This window comes from Mastigoproctus giganteus, chromosome 8 (assembly GCF_048544385.1).
Source record: "Mastigoproctus giganteus isolate SK-2022 chromosome 8, ASM4854438v1, whole genome shotgun sequence".
NCBI classification, from domain to species: domain Eukaryota; kingdom Metazoa; phylum Arthropoda; class Arachnida; order Uropygi; family Thelyphonidae; genus Mastigoproctus; species Mastigoproctus giganteus.
The window spans coordinates 10359590-10381237 of record NC_143582.1 but is presented as its reverse complement, the minus strand read 5'-3'; the positions used below and the strand labels follow the sequence as shown (position 1 = coordinate 10381237).

At 40.1% G+C, this 21648-nt stretch overlaps 1 protein-coding gene across 1 annotated transcript in view; it reads right to left on the bottom strand.

The window, feature by feature from the left end:
* LOC150081240 (syntaxin-binding protein 5-like) overlaps positions 1–21648 on the bottom strand; it is a 416184-nt gene that overhangs the window by 45560 nt on the left and 348976 nt on the right. Inside the window, exon 23 of the mRNA XM_090379469.1 lies at positions 9709–9888. Coding sequence (XP_090235595.1) covers positions 9709–9888 — 180 coding nt within the window. The remainder of the gene's footprint in view (positions 1–9708; positions 9889–21648) is intronic.

Genomic DNA, 21648 nt, shown 5'->3' with positions numbered 1-21648 from the left:
TTTTCCTGCAGAGTTATATCAGTTCACTGAGAGTGGGGCAACTCCATTACTGAGCATAGCATGTGCAGAGCTGATTTTCATTGTGTCACAGTAGCGTTGGTGACATAACACTTTCAGGCCTGTTCTGAGGAGTCTGTCTTATGGACAGCTAATAGACTATTCAATGATGAAGCAAGAACCAACGATCCTTCTTTTATGCATTATATGCCACATTTTAATTAAATGGAAAATGTTAACAATTGAACAGAAAAAGGTTCTCAAAAGACCAGAAGCATCTGGTTCACTCCCCCCTAAACAATGGGAGGATGAAGAGGAATGGAATGAAATGCCGAATTTATTCAGCAAAGATTTTCCCAACCTTAAAATTATGCCCAAACTGAGGTGCAATACTGCCTCCGTAGCAAAATCAGCAACGTCACCAGGGCCGTATCATTACAAATGTACAGGTCACTGATGAAAAAAAGCCGTGAATTAGGGTTGAAATTGAAAGTGTCTGCAATTCTGCCCAGACACGATAGGAGGGAGTATATGATGAGAGCCCTGTCAATCAATTCGGCCCTGGAAAGATTGTGCAGGGCTCAAGGGGTAGAATTTTTTTCAGCCTGGTCTGTACTTGTTAACAGGAGAGACTGCTTCTACAGGGATGGGATACACTTAAATAGAAAGGGTGCAAGAATGTTTGCTGATGCTATCGAGGCAATGTTAGGTGGGTCGGAAAACTGCTAGATTGGGGGGATACAAGGACTAATAGATTAACAGTAGCCACTGGCAGAGGTGAAAGTGATTCTTGCACTGCTTCTATTGGAATGAGCCGCAGCCTGGAAAATAAGATGCAGGATATTTCAGAGACTGCTGGGAATCATTGGGGTACAAGTAAACACATGGGTTGTGTTAGGGTAGCTAAGAAAAAGAACAGGTGCATGTATACTTGTGTGTACACCAATGCTAGGAGTTTAGTAAATAAATTTGATGAATTTGAGGTATTGCTCAAAACATCAAAGGCAGATATTGTGGGGATTTCAGAGACGTGGTGTCACACAGATATAAGAAATGCAGAACTGGAATTTGGGGAGTACAATGTCTACAGAAAGGATAGACAGGATAGGAAGGGAGGAGGGGTTATGCTATTAGTTAAAAAACACATAAAATCCAAGGAAGTGAAGCCAGTCGACATCGCTGGACAGTGCAGTGTCGAGTCAGTTTGGTGTGACATAAGCATTGGGAGATCAAAATTGAGAGTAGGAGTGTGCTATAGGCCTAATGACTCTGATGAGTATAATAAGAAACTGTTCGGAGAAATAGAGTGGGCCAGTAAATCAGAGAGTCTTATAATGGGGGATTTTAATTTCCCAGATATTGACTGGAATTTGGGGGCTGGTCACTCACACAGTAGCAAGGCTTTTGTGGATTTATTGGATGATTGTTTTCTACATCAGCATGTTCGGGAGGCAACTAGAGGGAGTAATACTCTTGATTTGATTATCAGTAGTGATTCTTCATGCATTAAGAATCTGCAGATAAATGAACCACTTGGTGGCAGTGATCACAGTGTGCTGAAGTGGGAGTTACTCAAAGAGGTAACTACCATTAGGGGTAAAGGGAAGGGGTATTGCTTTCGTAAAGGCGACTACAATGGACTGAGACAGTATTTAAATTCTATACAGTGGGATCAACTGATGATATTGCCAACAGCAAATTCAAAATGGGAAGCATTCAAAGAACTTATCGTGGAAGCTACTAGGCTTTACATACCAACTAAGAAATATTGTTCAAGGTTTAGGCCTAAATGGTTGTCAGATGAACTAATGAGGCATATGGCAGAGAAGAAAAATGCATGGGATACATACAAATTAACACGTGACACGGACGCCTATGATAGATACAAGTTGATCTGTAACCAAGTTACAAAGGAGGTTAGGCAGGCGAAGGCAGATTACGAGAGATCCTTGGCAAGGGATGCGAAGAAAAACAGCAAAGAGTTCTTTACTTATGTAAACTCTAGAAGGAAGGGGATGAATCAGATTGGTCCACTTGAGATCGATGGGTCAACTGTTGATGACCCTGCTCGGGTAGCTAACAAACTAAATGAATATTTTGCATCGACATTCACACATGAGGAGTTATTCAGCGAGGGGAATGCCAGAGGTGTATTCAACTCTAGCAGTAAGCTAGAGAATCTTGTAATAACTGAGAGCAAAGTGGAGGAGAAATTGTTGAAGATAAACACAAGAAAGGCACCTGGGGTGGATGGGATCTATCCAGTTATATTAAAGGAGGCAGCAAAGGAGGTAAGCAAACCCTTAGCCATAATTATGAGAGCTTCCTTGGACTCAGGGGAGGTACCCATTGACTGGAGATGTGCAAATGTGACCCCAATTCACAAAGGGGGATCAAAGGCTGACACAAGTAATTATAGACCTGTGAGTTTAACTTCTGTTCCCGGAAAATTAATGGAGGCACTGGTGAAAGAAGCACTGCAGGATCATCTAGACAAGACTTCAGTTATAGCTAGGACACAGCATGGTTTTGTTAAGGGGAAGTCTTGCCTGACCAATTTGATTGGATACTATGATGCAGTCACAAAAGAACTGGATGCAGGGAATAACTTTGATATTATATACTTGGATCTTAGAAAGGCTTTTGATACTGTTGCACATGGAAGACTGCTGCACAAATTGGAGCAGTGTGGCATTGGAGGCAAGTTGCTGCTATGGATAAAGGGGTGGTTGAGGGGGAGAAGACAGAGAGTGGTAATCAATGGACACTGCTCATCGTGGACTAATGTTATTAGTGGAGTCCCTCAGGGTTCAGTATTGGGGCCTTTATTGTTTTCTGTATTTATAAATGATATTGATGATGGTATATCAGGCTTAATGTCCAAGTTTGCAGACGATACGAAGGTTGGCAGGGTTGTCAAGGACACTACTGACACTATGCTGCTGCAACAGGATTTGGAAAGGTTGAGCAGATGGGCTTCGAGGTGGCAAATGAAGTTTAACATTGACAAATGTAAAGTACTACATATGGGAAACAGCAACCCCAGAGCAACGTATCAACTCTGTGGTACTACACTGACAGTGGTAGAGAATGAAAGGGACCTGGGGGTGGTGGTGCAGGCAGATATGAAGTTCTCTGAGCAGTGCAGACGAGCTGCAAGAGTAGCTCATGGTGTATTGTCAATGATATATAGGAATTTTTCTAGCAGGGATAAGGAGGTGATTATTCCCTTGTATAAGGCAATGGTCAGGCCACACCTAGAGTACTGTATACAGGCCTGGAGGCCTCATTTCAGGAAGGATGTAGAGCTGCTGGAACGAGTACAGAGAAGGGCAACTAGATTGGTGAATGGGACAAAGGGGTTCTCTTACGAAGAAAGGCTTAAGTTTTGCAAATTACAGTGTCTGGAAACTAGGCACCAGCGGGGTGATCTGATAGAGGTGTACAAAGCCTTGAATGGTTTGAGCATGCTCAATGCTGATGGGATTCTTCCTCTAGCTCAGAAAAATCACCTGAGAGGGCATAAATTCAAATTGAGGAAAGACAGATGTAGGATAGATGTGCGGAAATTTGCCTTTAGCCAGCGGGTGGTTGGTGGGTGGAACAGACTTCCATCCCTTGTCGTGGAAGTTGATAGCCTAAATAAGTTTAAGGCTCAGCTGGACAGGTATTTCGAACGAACAGAGGGGTGAAGTGGAAGTGGTTATTTTTATTTATTTATGTTACTTTTTTTTTTTTTTTTTTTTCTTTTTTTTTTTTTTTTTTTTGGCTGATGCTGCATAAGCTTGCTTTCTTGCATCAAATGCCTCTACTAATGCTAATGCTAATGCTAAATTTTGTGCTTCTGGGGCTCTTTAGAGAAGAAGTTATATGAGGTCATTATAGAAAATGAACAGCTGAAGGCCACCAATGCCCAACTCCAACAAACTAATAAAACCCTATCTAAAGTAACCAAAAATCCAACTATAGCAGCTCTGAATACCGGGCTACCCTCCAACCAAGCTTCTGATGAAGATACTTGGCACCAGTTGTCTTATATTGCCATGCTCAAACTACCTCAGATCCCCACCACACAGAACAAGCATATGCCGATTATAAAAGCTAGAGAAGGATCCGACATCCCAGATAGCGATGGGGTGAAGGACACCGTCCTAAAGAAGATAAAACCAAAATTAGACAATCTCCAAATCAAAAGCATTCGCAAAATTCGCGACAAAGGGATAATATTGGAAGCAGCCACTAAGTCAGATCTAGAACAGATCAAGTCTTGCGGCACAGCTGAAGATCTAAACTCTTACCTTTGAAACCCCTAAACTCAGGGGGCCAAGTTTAATTGTGTTTGATGTAGATGGCTCAATCCAAAAAGATGACCTACAGTAGGAAGTGTATAACAGAAATCTCTTTGAATCCATGAGCAAAGAAGAAGCAATTAATAAAATGAAAATTCAATTTTCCACCAATGCACGGACTCGTGGTCGACTTAATTTGGTTATAGAAGTGTCCCTCAGGATAAGGAGATTCCTACACAGCCAGGATAGAATTTTTCTGGGCTGGTCATTCCACAGATTCAGAGATTTTGTACCAGTCCTGAAATGCTACAAATGTCTTGGTTATGGGCACACCTCTGCTAAGTGTCTTAAAAAACAACCAATATGTGGGCATTGTGCTGAGGCAGGGCATCTCTACAAGGACTGTCCCAACAAAGCCTCGCCTCCTAAATGCTCAAATTGCAAAATCCATTTCAGTGGCAACATAGCTTCATCCTCTAATGGACGAATTGAATCTAGATATTCTTCTCCTTCAGGAACCATACTGCGTCCGTGGAAGGGTCTCTGGTTACCCCCTGACTTTCAGGAAAATCCAGACGACAAACCAATTGTGCCTCTCTGCTATCATTGTCCACAATCCAGACCTAGTAGTAACACAGATAGAATCACTCTGCACCCCCCACCTAGTGGGGGGCTACAACAGAAGGCAGCTTCGGCCATATTGCGGTCCTAACAGCATATTTTTCCAATATCGTACAGATATCCTCCCGCACATAGCTCGACTGGAACAAGCTCTTGACCTCTTGGAGAACACTGATGTCATTATAGCAGCAGATTCAAATGTCCGGTCGACATAATGGTTCAACACCTCTACCGATGCAAGAGGAGACATGTTAGATGAATTCATTGCCTCACGCGGCCTTGAACTCATCAACAGACCAGGACAACCAACCACCTACTCTTCGGGAACTGGAGAGTCTAACCTGGATATCACACTGACTACTTCTCTTCACAATAGACTCCTTCATTGGCAGGTGCATGACATGGCCACTACTAGCAACCATCGCCTCATCACTTACAGTGTCATGGATTCTGCCCTCCCTCGTCAAGTGTCTATCCAGGATATTGTAAGATTCTCTACTAAACAGCGAACTGGGACCAGTTTGACAATGTAATTCAAGATGTTCTTCATGACCCAGCTAGCAACTTCTACCAATCAATGAACAGTGTGCAGAAAACAGACTTTGTGCAGAGTCTGCTTCTCGAAGCTTCAGAGGCTTCCATGAAAAAATATTCCAGGAACCCAAGATCTGTATTATGGTGGTTGCAGGAACTCACTAACCTGTGTAATTCTCTGAAGCACGCTCACAAAGAGTACCAATGCAAGAGGACTGAATCTGCTCACATCGTAGAACAGTATAGAGACTGATTCAAAGCAGTCTGCCGTCAATATACTAACAAAATTTACCATGCCAAGCAGAGCTCTTGGCATTCCCTTGTCGAGACTGAGGGGAACCGGAATCCGTGGGGTTTAGTCCACAAACTCATGAGGAATAAGCTGGAATCCACAGATGTTATACACTCTGTCCGCTCTGATGACTCAGTTGAGACTACACACTGGGAAGATACAATTAACTGGATTCTGGATGAACTAATATATCAGGACAACACCAACTCTGACATCCATAGGAAGATAGCAGTACAAAATTCGAGCTTCCAGCCAGACATTATGGAGGAACCATTCACAGAGGAGGAAGTCGATGCAGCAATTAAAAAAAATCAAAAAAGGTAAAGCTCCTGGTCTGGATTTTATTGAAGGCGAGACTGTGCAACGTGGGCCATAGCTCCAATGATACTTCTTCAGCTCTTCAACACCTGTCTGAATGAGGGTAACTTTCCATCACATTGGAAGCATGCTAACCTGAGGCTCTTACCTAAGGATCCCACAAGTACCTCCAAGGCATACTGCCCTATTGCGCTGCTTCCCATTCTCGGCAAGGTTTTTGAAAGACTGCTGCTCTCCCGCTTCCAACCCCGATATGAAGCCAGTGGTTTGGCATTCTCGCTGCAATTTGGATTCAAACAAGGGTGCTCCACAATTGATGCTCTATCTAAAACCCTCAAAGTTGCAGAACAGTCAGATGCAACTTATGTACTGGCAATCTTCATTGACTTCAAAGGAGCTTTTGATACAGTGTAGTGGCCGTGCATTCTTCAGAAGGCCAGAGTCTCTAATTGTACCTGGAATTTCTACCACTGCCTCAAAAGCTACTTCTCTAACCGCAAGGTCAGCATCAAAACAAAATATCACTGCATCACCCGACATCTAACCCGAGGCTGTCCCCAGGGCTCCATCCTGGGGACAGCTGTCTGGAATATGATACTCGACGATGGCTCTTGAGGGACTACCCACACACTACTCAGCTTTCTTATGCCGACGACATGGTTATCATCATCGAGGGCCCCACTCGCACCACCATAGAAACCCAGGCTACGGTTGTTCTCTCTGCTCTGTCCGTATGGGCCATGGAAAATAAACTCTGTCTCCATTGAGAAGAGCAAAACCCTCCTATTAAAAGGCAAACTGGACTTCTCCAGATCTCCTACGATACGTTTTAATAGCCACCCACTGAAAAACTACCGATCAGTGAAGTAACTAGGAGTAATTTTGGACAACAGGAGAACTTCCATCCCCCATATCCAAGCTATCAAAGAAAAGATAAAAAATTGCATCACTATGTTAGCACGCTTTATCCACAAGGACTGAGGTCTTAAAGGACCAACTCAACGCCTTCTATACTCAGCAGTATTTATACCAATTGTCACATATGGAGCTGCAGTATGGTATCACCGAATGACTTTAGTGCATGCTCAACGTAAAATTCAGCAAATTCAACGACTTATGCTACTACAAATGACCCGCGCATGTAGAACGACATCAACAGCCACCCTACAGCTACTAACAGGCTGCCTCCCCTTGGACCTCCACGTTGCTTTTATAGGACTCTCTCATGCCATCAAGAAGAATAAGGAAGCTGAATACCTCACTATTCAAACCCGTACCGATACCGACATCAAACAGGAACATAAATGTGTGTGGCTAGAATTGATAAACCCATGGCAAACCCACTGGAATAACTCCACAACTGGTGCAACTACTAAACTTTTCCGTCCCGAGATAACCTACATCAACAAACAACGTTCCACTTGGTTCTTCCCAAACGTCTATGCTTCCTTCCTATTAACTGGCCATGGGTCCTTCAAGAGACGCCTTCTAGAGTTAGGCCTAGTCGAGGATGCCCTCTGTACCTGCGGAGAACCTGAAGACTGGGATCACGTGATGCACTCATGCAACATATACTTAGACCTAAGAATCCAACTACTCCTAGACCTCCACACTACTTCACTTTGGCCAGAAACCAAGTTACTGGAATCTCTAACGATGCTTTCCATGCACTAACCACTTATGCCAACGAGGTCTTTTGTCGTTGCTGGCATCACCTGCAACTCCTGAACACTACTCCTGGATAACCTCCTCCACACAGCAACTGATACCCAGCACCAGAAACTTCCAGTCATGAAATTGAAAATTGAGGCCAGCCCTGCCGACGCCGCTCCGTGATTCTCCATTGTGACGATCCTGGACTATTTAATTTTAACTTTACTTGTTCTCTTCTTCCTACCCACAGTCCTTCTCTAGGACTCCCACAACTGCACCTAGCACTCTTCCTGCTCCTTTTCGCCTGGGAGGATGCCTATGCTCTGTCATCCCCCGCTATCTTACCTGTCTTCCACTTTCCTGTCTCTTCTCTGTTCTTTCCTTGGCCTTCCCCACTCTCACTCTTGTAGGAGTGTGGACGACCCGCCAGATGTCTTTTACTCCCTGGTCCAGCTCCTCGTGCCGGTGGACGGATGCTGGGAGGCTCCTTCCTGGTGATCACGCCTCCCAGTAACGAAGAGGCAAGTCAAACAACACACTACTCACACATAACCTACACTGACTGGCTTTGCTATGTTAACAGAGTACTTAACGCAGATTTGTGGGAAACCACAGGAACCGCATAACAATAACACTAAGTCCACTATATGTCCTATTAACAATTGAACACAAACTACAATAATCCAGCTCGCAGTGTACACAGCTCAGGTGAAGCTCAGTTTCACATTTTTAACACCGAGTAAGCACGGTGCAACAGTTTTTCTTTTCACTGCTGTACAATAACTGTAACATTCTAATATACATTTTATCCATATATGGATATCCTGAGGTTATCCATATATGGAGAAAGTAGTCATGTTAAGGTCAGATTCACTGTAGCTAAACTTCATGTTGTAGAGATATGGTGTATATAAAAGCAACTGTAAGTACAAGAATGTGAGTTTCAAAAAGATAAAAATTACTTATCTGATTGCAGCTGGCAATTCTGCAGGTTACAAGTTATTCTCACGAAAGCACATTAATCACTGGGCAATCACTAAGATGCAGTTAGCTGGAATAAGGATCAAAACTAGTACAAATAATGAAAATAACTTAAGAGCTTAAACTCAAAGCATGTGGATAGCTTGATCCCCTAGTGGTACACTTCTGGCCATAAAGTAGCCAGAAAAAAAGAATTCACAAATAATCATAATTAGTTTTACATAAGCATCTAATCATGGTTTCAAATAGAAAACTTTGAAACCCAATGGGCAGTTTCATATTTTTATAAAACTGTGCAGGTTAATAGATTATTTATTGTTTTGTTCTGTAGTTGAGTGGTGAAGTGCAAAGGTATAAAAGCATGAATTTTGAATGACCATGGTTCAAACTGCCTGACTATTAAATACAGTAGAATGTTCTTGTATCTATCTTGTGTACTCTCCTCTAAATCTTATGTAGTTGTCCTGGGGTATAAACAGAAAATTTATTTATTTATTTAAATATCATTACAGTGTTTTTTTTTAAGTTTGCATTTAAATAGATAAAAAATTTCAAATGGTAATTATTTGTAGCTACATTAAGATGGAGGTCTGAAAACAACAGCATCCAAGCATTAAAAGCAGGGCAACAAAATTAAACAATATTATTGGGCTTTTTCACATAGTGGAAAGGATGGGCAATTTCTTGGCTGCATTCCACCAGCTTAAGTCTTCACATGGTCCCAATTATATGCATATAAATACTGGGTCTATATAACAACCACATTTTACATTATTATTTTTTTTAATTAACTACTGCAATCATGAATATGCAATTTTGATAATATGATGCTTATATATTATTGACTGAGTAAAAAAATAATCAGATCTTCAATTTTGGAATCTATCTGAATCCTATGCAACTACTAATAAGTTACATTATCTACTATATACATGGATATAATGAAACAAAATAGTAAGATGAACAGTGTTCCCACATATTCTAAAAAATTGAAATAAAATAAAAAAAATAGTTTATACTCACCAAAGTCTTTAATGAAGGGTGCATCTGCTCTTACTGTACCTGATGTGTTTGAAATAGAAATTTTTGAAATAACAGTCTGTGACGGAAGTAGCATGACCTGTGCTTCATTTTCTGATGTCAACACAACAAGCTGCCTTTCTTTCCTTTCAAGTTCAGAAAGTCCACTAGCATTAACTCCTCCTTAAAATAGTGAAAATGCTTTTATGTGTATTATCAAGCATAAAGATATACATATTAACAGAATATAAATTTAACACATATCAGGAATGCATGGTGAAACTAGCCATAACTACTGTGCCATGCACAGAGATTTAGGCATCAGATGTATGACTTGAAAAGTAAGATAGATGAACATTAAAAATGATAGCAAGTATTGCATGTGCACCAACAGTCAAGTTTTAATGTTGGTAAAGGAAGCAGTCACCTTTGAAAGGTAAGGTTGTTTTATCACTTTTAACTCTTAATATTAAGTATATTTTAATTTTATCTATCATTTTATCGCTTTTCACTCTACAGTTGCTAGTGTATTTTATTTTAACCTGTCTTATTTTATCATTATTCTATTTTAATTTATGTTAATAAAGTTTCAGTTATATACAGTTTGTGTATTCCATTGCAGTTATGAGTGAGAACTTTCCAACCACAGAGGCCTATTTGAAGAAATATTGCATATTGAGTTTTTTTAATGAAAACTACAAGCTAAGAAGTATTAGAACCTATAGTACTTAGTACTGTGCATGAGTTGAAAGTAGGGAAGATGAAAGAAGATAGTTGTTGACATTAATAGAAGAAAAGTTGGTTCTGTGAGTTTGAAGTTGGACAGTAAAAGGATGTTGACTGGTTGTGGCACATGTTCAGACTGGTTTGGAAGAGAGAGAGGAAATTATAGAAGTCAATTCAAAAGAACAGTGCCCATGGAAGTATCTATACAAAAGGCATGCAGCAGAAACAGAATGTCTATGAGACAGAGAGTGGGGAGAATCTGTTAGAGATGAGTCATTAATTAACTTAACTGCCCTCTTTAGAATGGCATCTAGAAGCCTGAGAGAGATTTTGGGGGCACCGCCTCAGATGTGGGAACAATATTAAATGGTATTGTAATGACAATTACAAATAGATTAAATAGGCTTAGCAGCATTCATTAGTTTATTTTTTAAATTTAGTTTTTGTAAGTTAGGCCTCACTACTCGTACATAACCAGTAGTCAGAAGAATAGTAAGGTTTTAATTCTGATAAATAGATAGTGTGACGGTGTTAATCACTTGTCAGGTACATATCTTTTGTATTTGGCTAAGGATATAACTAATTTAACATTGTAATTATTACAGCATAGCGTAACCTGATAACATATCTAGAATTTGGTAACGTAAGGTATAACGTAAAATAGATAGCGTAATACGTATCATCGTGGCATTACCAATTAAATTGATTAAACTTAATTTTCATTATTAATTAATTAAATTGTATTTAAATGGAAATCACTACCCAGACTAGAGCAGCAAAGCAACGTGCACAAAAGTAGCGGGGGTGCTGTGAACCTGATTGGGATGATTCTCTAAGGCATCACAGCCTAAAAAAATGTGCAATTTGTGAAATGTTTACTGACCTTTCTGGAATATGACATGATCTAACCAAGGAGGTTTCTTTGTGTGTACTAAGTGCAAAGAGAGTCAAGAAATTAGGAGCCAACTTAGTGTTCTGATGGGCATCTATCAGAGTTTGAAGAGTAGGGTAGATGCGCACGAAGGAATTAAAATGGATGCCCATTGAACTCTCAGCTGCCCAGCTTGGCTCCAGAGCTCACTCTTGTACATCAGGCAGCACCGTGGTAATCTTTGAGGCAGAATGTGCTGGTTCCACAGGAGCTCCATTTTAGTTACTGTCGGTGACTATTGTCAGCGAGACACAAAATATATTGTGCAAAAAGGATAGGAGGAATAGGACCAGTGTATATCTGCCTGGGGCAAATGTTGATGATGTTGTAGAGCAGAATTAGGATTGAATTTTAAAGTGCCTGCAATTCTGACCAGACACGATAGGAGGGAGTACATGGTGAGAGCCTTGTCAATCAATTTGGCCCTGGAGAGATTGTGCAAGGCTCATGGAGTAGAATTGTTCTCAGCATGGTCTTTGCTTGTTAACAGGAGAGGCTGCTTCTACACGGATGGGATACACTTTAGCATTAGCAGAGGCATATGATGATGCAAGAAAGCAAGCTTATGCAGCATCAGCCAAAAAAAAAAAAAAAAACCTCCCATTCCACCCCTCCCTTCATTCCAAATGCCTGTCCAGCTCAGCCTTAAATTTATTTAGACTATCAACTTCCACAACAAAAGATGAATGTCTTTTCCACGAATCAACTACCTGCTGGCTAAAAGCAAATTTCCCCAAATCTATTTTACAACTGTCTTTCCTCAATTTGAATCTATGCCCCCTCAGGTTCTTAATCTGAGCAAGAATTTTACAACCGTCTTTCCTCAATTTGAATCTATGCCTCCTCAGGTTCTTAATCTGAGCAAGAGGAAGAATCCCATCAGCATTTAGCATCCCATTCAAGGCCATATATACACCTCAAGCAGATCACCTCACATGTGCCTACTCTCCAAGCACTGCAATTTGCAGAACTTAAGCCTTTCTTGGTAAGAGCTCCCCTTTGTTCCCCTCACCAATCTTGTTGCCCTTGTTTGTACTCATTCTAGAAACTCTACATCCTTCCTAAAATGAGACCTCCAGACCTGTACACAGTACTCAAGGTGTAGCCTGACTATTGGCTTGTACAATGGGATAATCATCTCCCTGTCCCTGCTAGCAACATTCCTACATATCATTGACAAGACTCCATGACCTGCCCTGGCAGCCCATCTGCACTGCTCAGTGAACTTCATATCTGACTGCACAGTTACCACCAAGATCTTTTTCACTTTCCACTTCCCTGAGTGTAGTACCACACAGTTGGTACATTTCTCTTGGGTTATTGCTACCTATACGCAGCACTTTGCATTTGTCAATGTTAAACTTTCGTTACCACTTCTCAGCCCATTAGCCCAACTTATCCAGATCCAGTTGGAGTAGCACTTAAATAGAAAGGGTGCAAGAATATTGGCTGATGCTATCGAAGCGATGTTAGATGGGTCAGAAAACTGCTAGCTTGGGGGATTCACAAACTAATAGATTAACAGTAGCCACTGGCAAAAGTGATTCTTGCACTGCTTCTATTGGAATGACCAACAGCCTGGAAAGCAAAGTGCTGGGGATGTTAATGATGCTGGGAATCACCATGGAAGAAGTAAATACATGGGCTCTGTTGGGGTGGCTAAGAGTAGGTACATGTATACTTGCATGAACACCAATGCTAGGAATATAGTAAAATTTGATGATTGAGGTGCTGGTCAAGACATCAAAGGCAGATATCGTTCAGATATCAGAGATATCATGTCACATAGCTATAAGGAATGCAGAATTTGAATATGAGGAATACAATGTGTACACAAAGGATACACAGGATCGACATGGAGGAGGAGTTATGCTGTTAGTTAAGAAATTCATAATATCTAAGGAAGTGCATTGGGTTAACATGGGCAGATAGTGCAATGTTGAATCAGTCTCTTGTGACATAAGCACTTGGAAAGCAAAATTGAGAGCAGAAGTGTGTTATAGGCCTAATGACACTGATGAGTACAGTGAACAACTGTACAGAGAAATAGATTGGGCCAGTAAATAAGATTGTCTTATAATGGGAGATTTTAACCTCCCAGATATTGACTGGAACTTCTGGGTTGGTCACTCGCACACAAGCAAGACTTTTGTGGATTTATTGGATGATTGTTTTCTACAGTAACATGTTCAAGGGGCAACCAGAGGGAGTAATATACTTGATCTGATTATTAGCAGTGATTCTTCATGTATTAACAATCTTCAGATAAAGGAACCACTAGGTGGCATTAATCAGCGTACTGATGTGCGATTTACTCAAAGTTTTAAATCGCACAGATAGTTTTTAAATTCTATACAGTGGGACCAACTGATGATATTACCAACTGCAAATTCTAAATGGGAAGCATTCAATGAATTAATCTTAGAAGCTAGTAGGCTTTTCATACCTACTACTGTTCAAGAAATACAGTAGTGAGATTTAGGCCTAAACTGGATGTTGGATGAACTAATCAGACTTGTGGCAGAGGAGAAAAATGCATGGGACGGATATAAATTATCAGGTGACACAAAAGTCTAGGGTAGATATAAGCCAGTCTGTAATCAAGTCACAAAGGAAGTTCTATCAAGAATCTATCAGGAATAGCAGGAATGCAATCTATCAGGAATAGTAGGAATGCAATCTATCGGGAATAGTAGGAGTTGGTTCACTAAGATCATCAATACACAAGTTGGAAAAAAAGTAGGATGCTAGCAGGTCAGCTTCATCTTTGACTGAAGTGACAATAGAACCATTTGGTTTTAACAGAGGTGGGAACAGAGATGGGAAAAATTTATGGCCAACAGCTTTGGCAAGAGACCAGAATGCTCGACTACACATTTGGACAAGAAGCAAGTTTTCTACTCTTAACCTGTTCAAAATCTAGTTTGAACTGATTAATATCTGCTTTATAATTGTTGTGAGCTTTGGTGTAGGCAAAAAATGAATCTGGAGATTTGGATACAAGCCAATTATGATATGCAACATTCTTCCCTTGAACAGCCTTAGCATATTTACTGGAAAACCAAGGTTAAATAAAGGATGAGATTTTAAGATGGAGTGTGAAATAAAGGATTTCATCCCTATAAGGATAACTTCACCAACACAATCTGAGAAAATGTTGACATCAGAACATTTGAAACAGTAATCTGACCAAGGAAAAGAAGAAAAGAAATCTCAGAGATCATCCCATTTTACAATCCTATAAGGTCAAACAACATGAGGTTGAGAATGGCCACGAGAGAAAGGCTCCATTGGAAAAGAGACCATCACCAAGTTGTAATCTGAGGTGCATAGAGGATTACTCACCTCGACCATGTTCTTAGAAGGGTTGTTTGTGAGAGAAAAAGATAAATTGTGTTGGCTGCATGGTTAGGATTGTCTGGTATTCTGGTGGGTAAGTGAACAATCTGTGCGAGGTCATTAGTAATTGTAAAAGCCTCAACATCTCGACCAGATGGGTCCATGTGACTAGAAAACGAAAGCTAGCTGGAGTTGTGAACATTAAAATTACCAAGGTAAATTACCTCACTGTTAGGAAAGTTGGTTTGTTTGTTCGTTGTTTGGTTTTTAGTAGCATTAGCAACTAAGGCCATATTGCTCACAGGAAAGTTGGACTGGAGCAAGTCAAGTTTCAAAGAGGAAGTCAAAGATTTCCAAGTGATTAGTGGAGTTGGGAGAACAATAGAGGCAACAGATGAATCTGACAGAATGTGGTAGAGAGATTTTAAACCAGAGAAGATCAAAAAGAGGAGATTCCAAATGACTAAGATTCTGACATGAATATCAGAATTCCACCTTTGAAGCAAAGGAATCATACAGAGAATAACTCAGACAACTGAAATGGGCAGTGGTTGAACCAACCAATAACTGGGATTCTGTTAGAAAAGGTACATGGGGATTGGTAGACTGTAAGTGGAAATGGACATCACTGAGATTAGAACTGAGATCATGTATATTTGTGAAATGAATGAGTAAGTTTTTGGGGAGGTTTAGATCTTTTCACAGATAAGTTTGTTCTATTAGTTTGTCAATTTGTGGTGTATTCAGAAGAAAAGGTGGCAAGGACATGCTGTATGAAGTAACTGAATTTTTGAATATGGTGACATGGCAATATAACCAGCTCCTTGAGATAACGTGGCCTTGACAATGGGGCCCCCCCATACCCAGTACTTGGATGCCCTCCATTCACTATCTGTCAGATAGACTGGGGTGAGTGTGACTAATTGCTTATCCCTTTGAGGTGTATAGATGGTTGACAACCTCATAGTCAAAAAATGTTAGCAATGTGACCCTCGTTTTGCTGCACACTTGCCATGCATTTTTGGGTTGGTGGGGCAGAGTTGCACGATTTTTTTGAAAAAATTCTAAAAGTAATATTAGGACATTTTTGGGACTTATCTATAAAAGCCAGGGTGATATAATTTTTCTGGTTTTTCTAGGACATCATAATATTAGCAATACTAATATTATTATAAAAAACAATGAACAGAAAGATCTGCAATTTTATTTTTGGTTCAAGTAAAATTATCAATCAGTTAACTGTAAGAATACAAAAATCCTAACTAGGTACAACTATCACATTTTGTACATGAAACATTTACTGCAGCAGAAACCCAAAAATCAAAATGCATTTTGCATTAATAAAATAAGGATTATCTGCTATTTTTTTTTAAGTTATCATATAACTAGTAACCATAATCATCACTAGATTTGATTTGATTTTGTTTCGTGAACAAAGTTAAAAATTCCAAACGTCGATTTGTAACAATTTGTAATTAGCTACTATTAACAGAACCACTTTCAGTATAGAGACTTATTTGATTTACTCTTCTGTCCAGTGTATGTTTAAATAAAATATGTCCACATTGGCACAATGTTAAGGAATTGAGGGGAAAAAAAAAAAAAAAAGATAAAATACATATTGGCATGGCTTAAATTCTTCCGAGTGAGGAAAATGCATGGGTTTAAGTTATGCCTTGACAGGAGGAACTTTAAAGAATATGGCTGAGTTTGCCAGCCATGGGCAAGGGTTACATAATTACCTCCCAGAAACAAATTTTTGTCCAGAAAATAGCAAACCAACCAAAGAATACACACGAGTATAGATAAAATATACTGACACTTCATAGTTTTAGTTGCTGTGGCACTTAATACATCCAATCATCTTTTGAGTATTTGATCACATTTTTTTAAATAATGGTACTACTACTACTTCTTTTCAGCAACACTAAGAAAATGAGTGAGAAAGTTGGCTACACTTTATTTTAATTCTTCATTGGAATACTTTTCAGTTAAAAATTATATAATCAATTGATTTGAAGAAGCTGAAGTCTGGGTTGTTTAACCATGGCACAGGTTAACACAGGGGACACTACAACAGGCTTCAGCTCTCAGAGGTGGAAAAAGAGTAGTTTTATTGTGCCCTTTTCATGTAATGAGCAGTGGCATTTGCTGTTTGCATTCAGGCATTGCAATACCTTGACACAGTCCTGCCTGAAATGGCAATTTTGCAACGTGAAACTATAATACACTTGGTCTATCAATATAGAGGTGCCCAAAATTTTGGCAGACTTAACGTGTTTGGCATGGTTGTTAACATTGAGCAAGTCCATTCAAGTATTTGGTGGGGGGAGGCAGTATTTGTATTTTCAGAGGTAGCTATTTTCACAAATAGCTACCTCTGGAGGGGAATATGACTACTGTTCGTCAGGTGCAGTACATTAGTTACAAAGTAAATTTTTGTAAACAACAGCACTTGACATTCTTTCATTGACTAGAAGTTACACTTAGAGAACAAAAACTGCCAAGAGCAAAACTAGACAAAAATATACATGAACTGACAAGTGATTTATGAAGAAATCACATGACCTCGCTTTGGCACTATGATAGGCTAGATAGTTTGGTTTTGATTTAGTTTTCTCAAAACATGAAAAATTCTAGGGCATCAGAAATAAATACATGGTAAAATCAGTAAAATTTCACAATTAGCTGATAAATATTTTACTAAAAACTAAGCACATGAAAATCTGCCATTTTGGATGCAAAGCTCACTACCCCTTGATACTGCTCGAGGTACCCACAAAAGTACCCATATCCCCCAGTTCAGAAACATGCATAATATTACATTATACCACTTTATTACTATCCCACACAGAAAAATGGTACTAGCAACTTAATAATCTTCTCAGAGATACAAAATTCAAAATAGTAGCAAAGCCAACACAAAAACTGCACTCCATATTAAAAATTGTTCTGTTCTTCCCTCTTCTATGCAGATTCATGACTTGTTATATAGCATTTCGTGTGGAAATTGTGATTCCTCTTATTTAGGATCAATAAGATGTGTTTTGAACATGAGAATAAAACAACATGCTGCATCAGTCCGAGCAGCACGGACCATGGTGTCAGAATTGTACTTCCATGCCATAAATGAGAATCACATTTTCCTGTTTAATGAAACCAAGATTTGAAATATCCAACACAACTACACCCGACTTCCATTTCTCATTTCAGATTCATGGTCATTTACAAGCATGAGCAGTAACAATTAATCTCCTATTTATATCGAAGCACCCACACACCCACACACCCACACACACACCTTGCATTAGTTTTCCAACCTGTAAACAACACAGGATTCGAAAAGCTTGGTCCAGTTAAGGGAGGAAATTGTAAATTATTTTCATGGTCGCATCCTATATTTAACATTTATTTTGCTATATAATTTTATTGGCATCTATTTTTAAACCATGATACATTTGATATAATGTCTTCAGTCACTTGAAGTTTCGTGGAGGGTTTGATGGGTTGGGTTGGGATAGGTTGGGTTGGGTTGGGTTGGGCCTTCGACTGTGATCCCGGCGTGATGGATCGTTCATGTGCTAAGAGTGATGAACACATTAAATTATTTTAAAAAAGGTATTATAAATTTTTAAGTAGATCTTACTTGGAGAGTATGGTGCAGAAGTTTTGAGGTAAATTCTATGTATTTTTAAGCATAATATCAAACACAATAGTTTGGGGGGGAGGGGGTAAAGTATAACACACACACACACACACACACACACACACACACACACACACACACTGAGTAATTTATGGAAGACAGTTGAGTATGGAAGAAAGGATAGAAAACGATAAAATTGTTGAGTAAAAACAACACACCAGTTTGCACATCTGCAGCTGTCACTAGTGTTGCATGTAGATATCATATAATTGATAGATTAGAATGCATATGAAATTTTAATTTGAATACAAAGGGTACTAGGAAAGTTTTGCAATATGACGCAACAATGAATCACAGGAAGCTGCTTGTTGCTGCATGTTGAGACATGTTCATACATGCATAGTAGCCGCCGCGCCAAGTCGATGGGCTCAGTTATTCATTAGTAGTGAGAGTGTAAAGTGCTTGCGATGGCATCGTGGTCACGAAATGAGATAAGGACAGTTTTGCGGTATAATTTCGTGCGTGGTTTAACCATAGACCAGTGCTTAGAAGAAATGACTCTTGCACTAGATGATGACTGTCAACATCGTACAACAATATTCAGGTGGTATAGAGAATTCCAAAGGGGAAATTTCAGTCTGTAGGATTCTGAGAGGCCGGGAAGGCCACAAACGTCAGTTACGGAGGAAAACGTTACTGCTGTGAGGAAAATGCTTGACGAAAACAGGCGAGTGACCTACCAACAGATAGAGGATACTTTGGGCCTAAATGCACCAGCAATTCGTTCGATTCTGCAAGATCATTTGCACGTGAAGAAACTTTGTTCTCTCTGGGTGCCGCATCAACTGACTGATGAGCAGATGACACGACGTGTGACTTGGTGCCGGGAGATGTTAAGAAAGTTTGATAAGGGACAATCCCGGTATGTGAACAACATCGTGACAGGTGACGAGACTTGGCTGTACTATTACGATCTGCCGACCAAGGCTCAAAACAAAGTTTGGGTCTTTGATGATGACGACACACCCGTAATTCTCAGAAAATCCCGATCTGTAAAGAAGAAAATGATAGCTGTATTTTTCAAATCGAGTGGAATTGTGGAACGTGTCGTTTTGGACACGCAGAAGACAGTCACAGCTAAGTGGTATACTGAACAATGCCTGCCTAAAGTCATTGGATCTATGAAGAACCTGCGGCCAAAGTCAAGAATGGACACCTGGTACCTCCATCATGATAATGCTCCAGCTCACCGCGCCAAAGCCTGCACCGAATATTTGACCACAACAGGACTGAAACTTCTGGAGCACCCTCCCTACAGTTCAGACCTTGCTCCCTGCGACTTTGCACTGTTCCCGCATGTGAAAATGAAGCTAAAAGGGAGGCGGTTTTCCAGTGATGAGGACCTTCTACGGGCTTGGGACAACGAGTGTGCTTTACTCCCTAGTGAAACTTGGCAGAACTGGTTTAAAGATTGGTTTCGGAGGATGGAGAGGTGTATTGAATGTAGAGGAAATTACTTTGAAAAAATTAAATAAACAAAGCTGTATTGCAAAACTTTCCTAGTACCTTTTGTACATCCCTAATACATCTCCAATTTATAAAGGGGAAATCAGAGCAACACGAGTAATTACAGACCTGTTAGTTTAACTTCTGTTCCAAGGAACATAATGGAATCACTGGTAAAATAAGTAATGCAGGATCGTCTAGACAAGGCTGCAATTATACTTCAGAAACAGCACGGGGTTGTTAAGGGAAAATCTTGTCTGATCAATCTTGTCTGTGGTAGAAAATGAAAAAGACCTGGGAGTAATTGTGCAGTCAGATATGAAGTTTTCTGAGCAATGCAGACAGGCTGCCAGGGCAGGTCATGGGATTTTGTCAATGATATATAGGAATTTTGCTAGCAGGGAAAAGGAGGTGATTGTCCCTCTGTATAAGGCAATGGTCAGGCCACACCTTGAGTACTGCATACAGGTCTGAAGGCCTCATTTTAGGAAGGATGTAGATTTGCTTGAGCGTGTACAGGGAAGGGCAACAAGGTTGGTGAGGGGAATGAAAGGATCCTCTTACCAAGAGAGGCTTAAGTTCTGCAAATTGCAGTGGCTGGAGACCAGGCACCTGCACAGTGATCTGATTGAGGTGTATAAAGCCTTGAATGGGTTGAGCACCCTGAATTCTGATGGGATCCTTCCACTTGTTCAGATTACGAACCTAAGGGGGCATAAATTCAAATTAAGAAAGGACAGATGTCGAATAGATGTGCGGAAATTTGCCTTTAGCCAGCAGGTGGTTAATTGCTGGAACATTTCCATCTGTCATTGTGGAAGTTGATAGGTTAAATAAATTTAAGGAGGAACTGGAGAGGCATTTGGAGGGAATGGTGTGATTTTTTTTTTTTTGGCTGATGCTGCATAAGCTCATACACTTGCTTTCTTGCATCACATGCCACTAGTACTACTACTACTAATTTGAATGAATACTACAATGTAGTCACAAAGGAACTGGATGTAATAAATAAATAAAATAAAAGGAATTGTATAAAAAAATACAAATTGGAGTAGTGTGGCGTTAAGGGAAATTTTCTGCTATCAATAAAAGTACGGTTGAGTGGTAGAAGACAGTGGTAATCAATGAATGTTGCTCCTTGTGAAATAATTAGTGAACTCCCCAGGGTTTCAGTGTTTTGTCCATCATTGTTATCTATATTTATCAATGATATTGATGAGGACATATTAAGCTTAATGTCCAAGTTTGCCGATGATGCAAAGGTCTGCAGGGTGGTTAATGACTGTAATGATGGCATGCTACTGCAACAGGATCTAGAAAAGTTAGGCAGGTGGGTTGAGAAATGGAGATTCAAGTTTAATATTGATGGTGGAAAATGAAAAAGACCTGGGGGTAATTGTGCAGTCAGATATGAAGTTTTCCAAGCAGTGCAGATAGGCTGCCAGAGCAGCTGATGGAGGGCCTTGTCGATTAAGGTGATTATCCCTTTGTGAAGGCAATGGTCAGGCCACATCTTGAGTACTGCATACAGGTCTGGAGGCCTCATTTTAGGAAGTATATATAGAGCTGCTGGAATGAGTACAGAGAAGGGCAATGAGATTGGAGAGGGAACAAAGAGGTGCTCCTACCAAGAAAGGCTTTAGTGCTGCAAATTGCAGCATCTAGAGACTAGGCATGTGCAAGGTGATCTGATTGAGGTGTTTAAGGCTTTGAATAGATTTAGCAAGCTCAATGCTGATGGGATTCTTCCTCTTGCTTAGATCAACACGAAGGGGCACATTCAAATTGAGGAAGG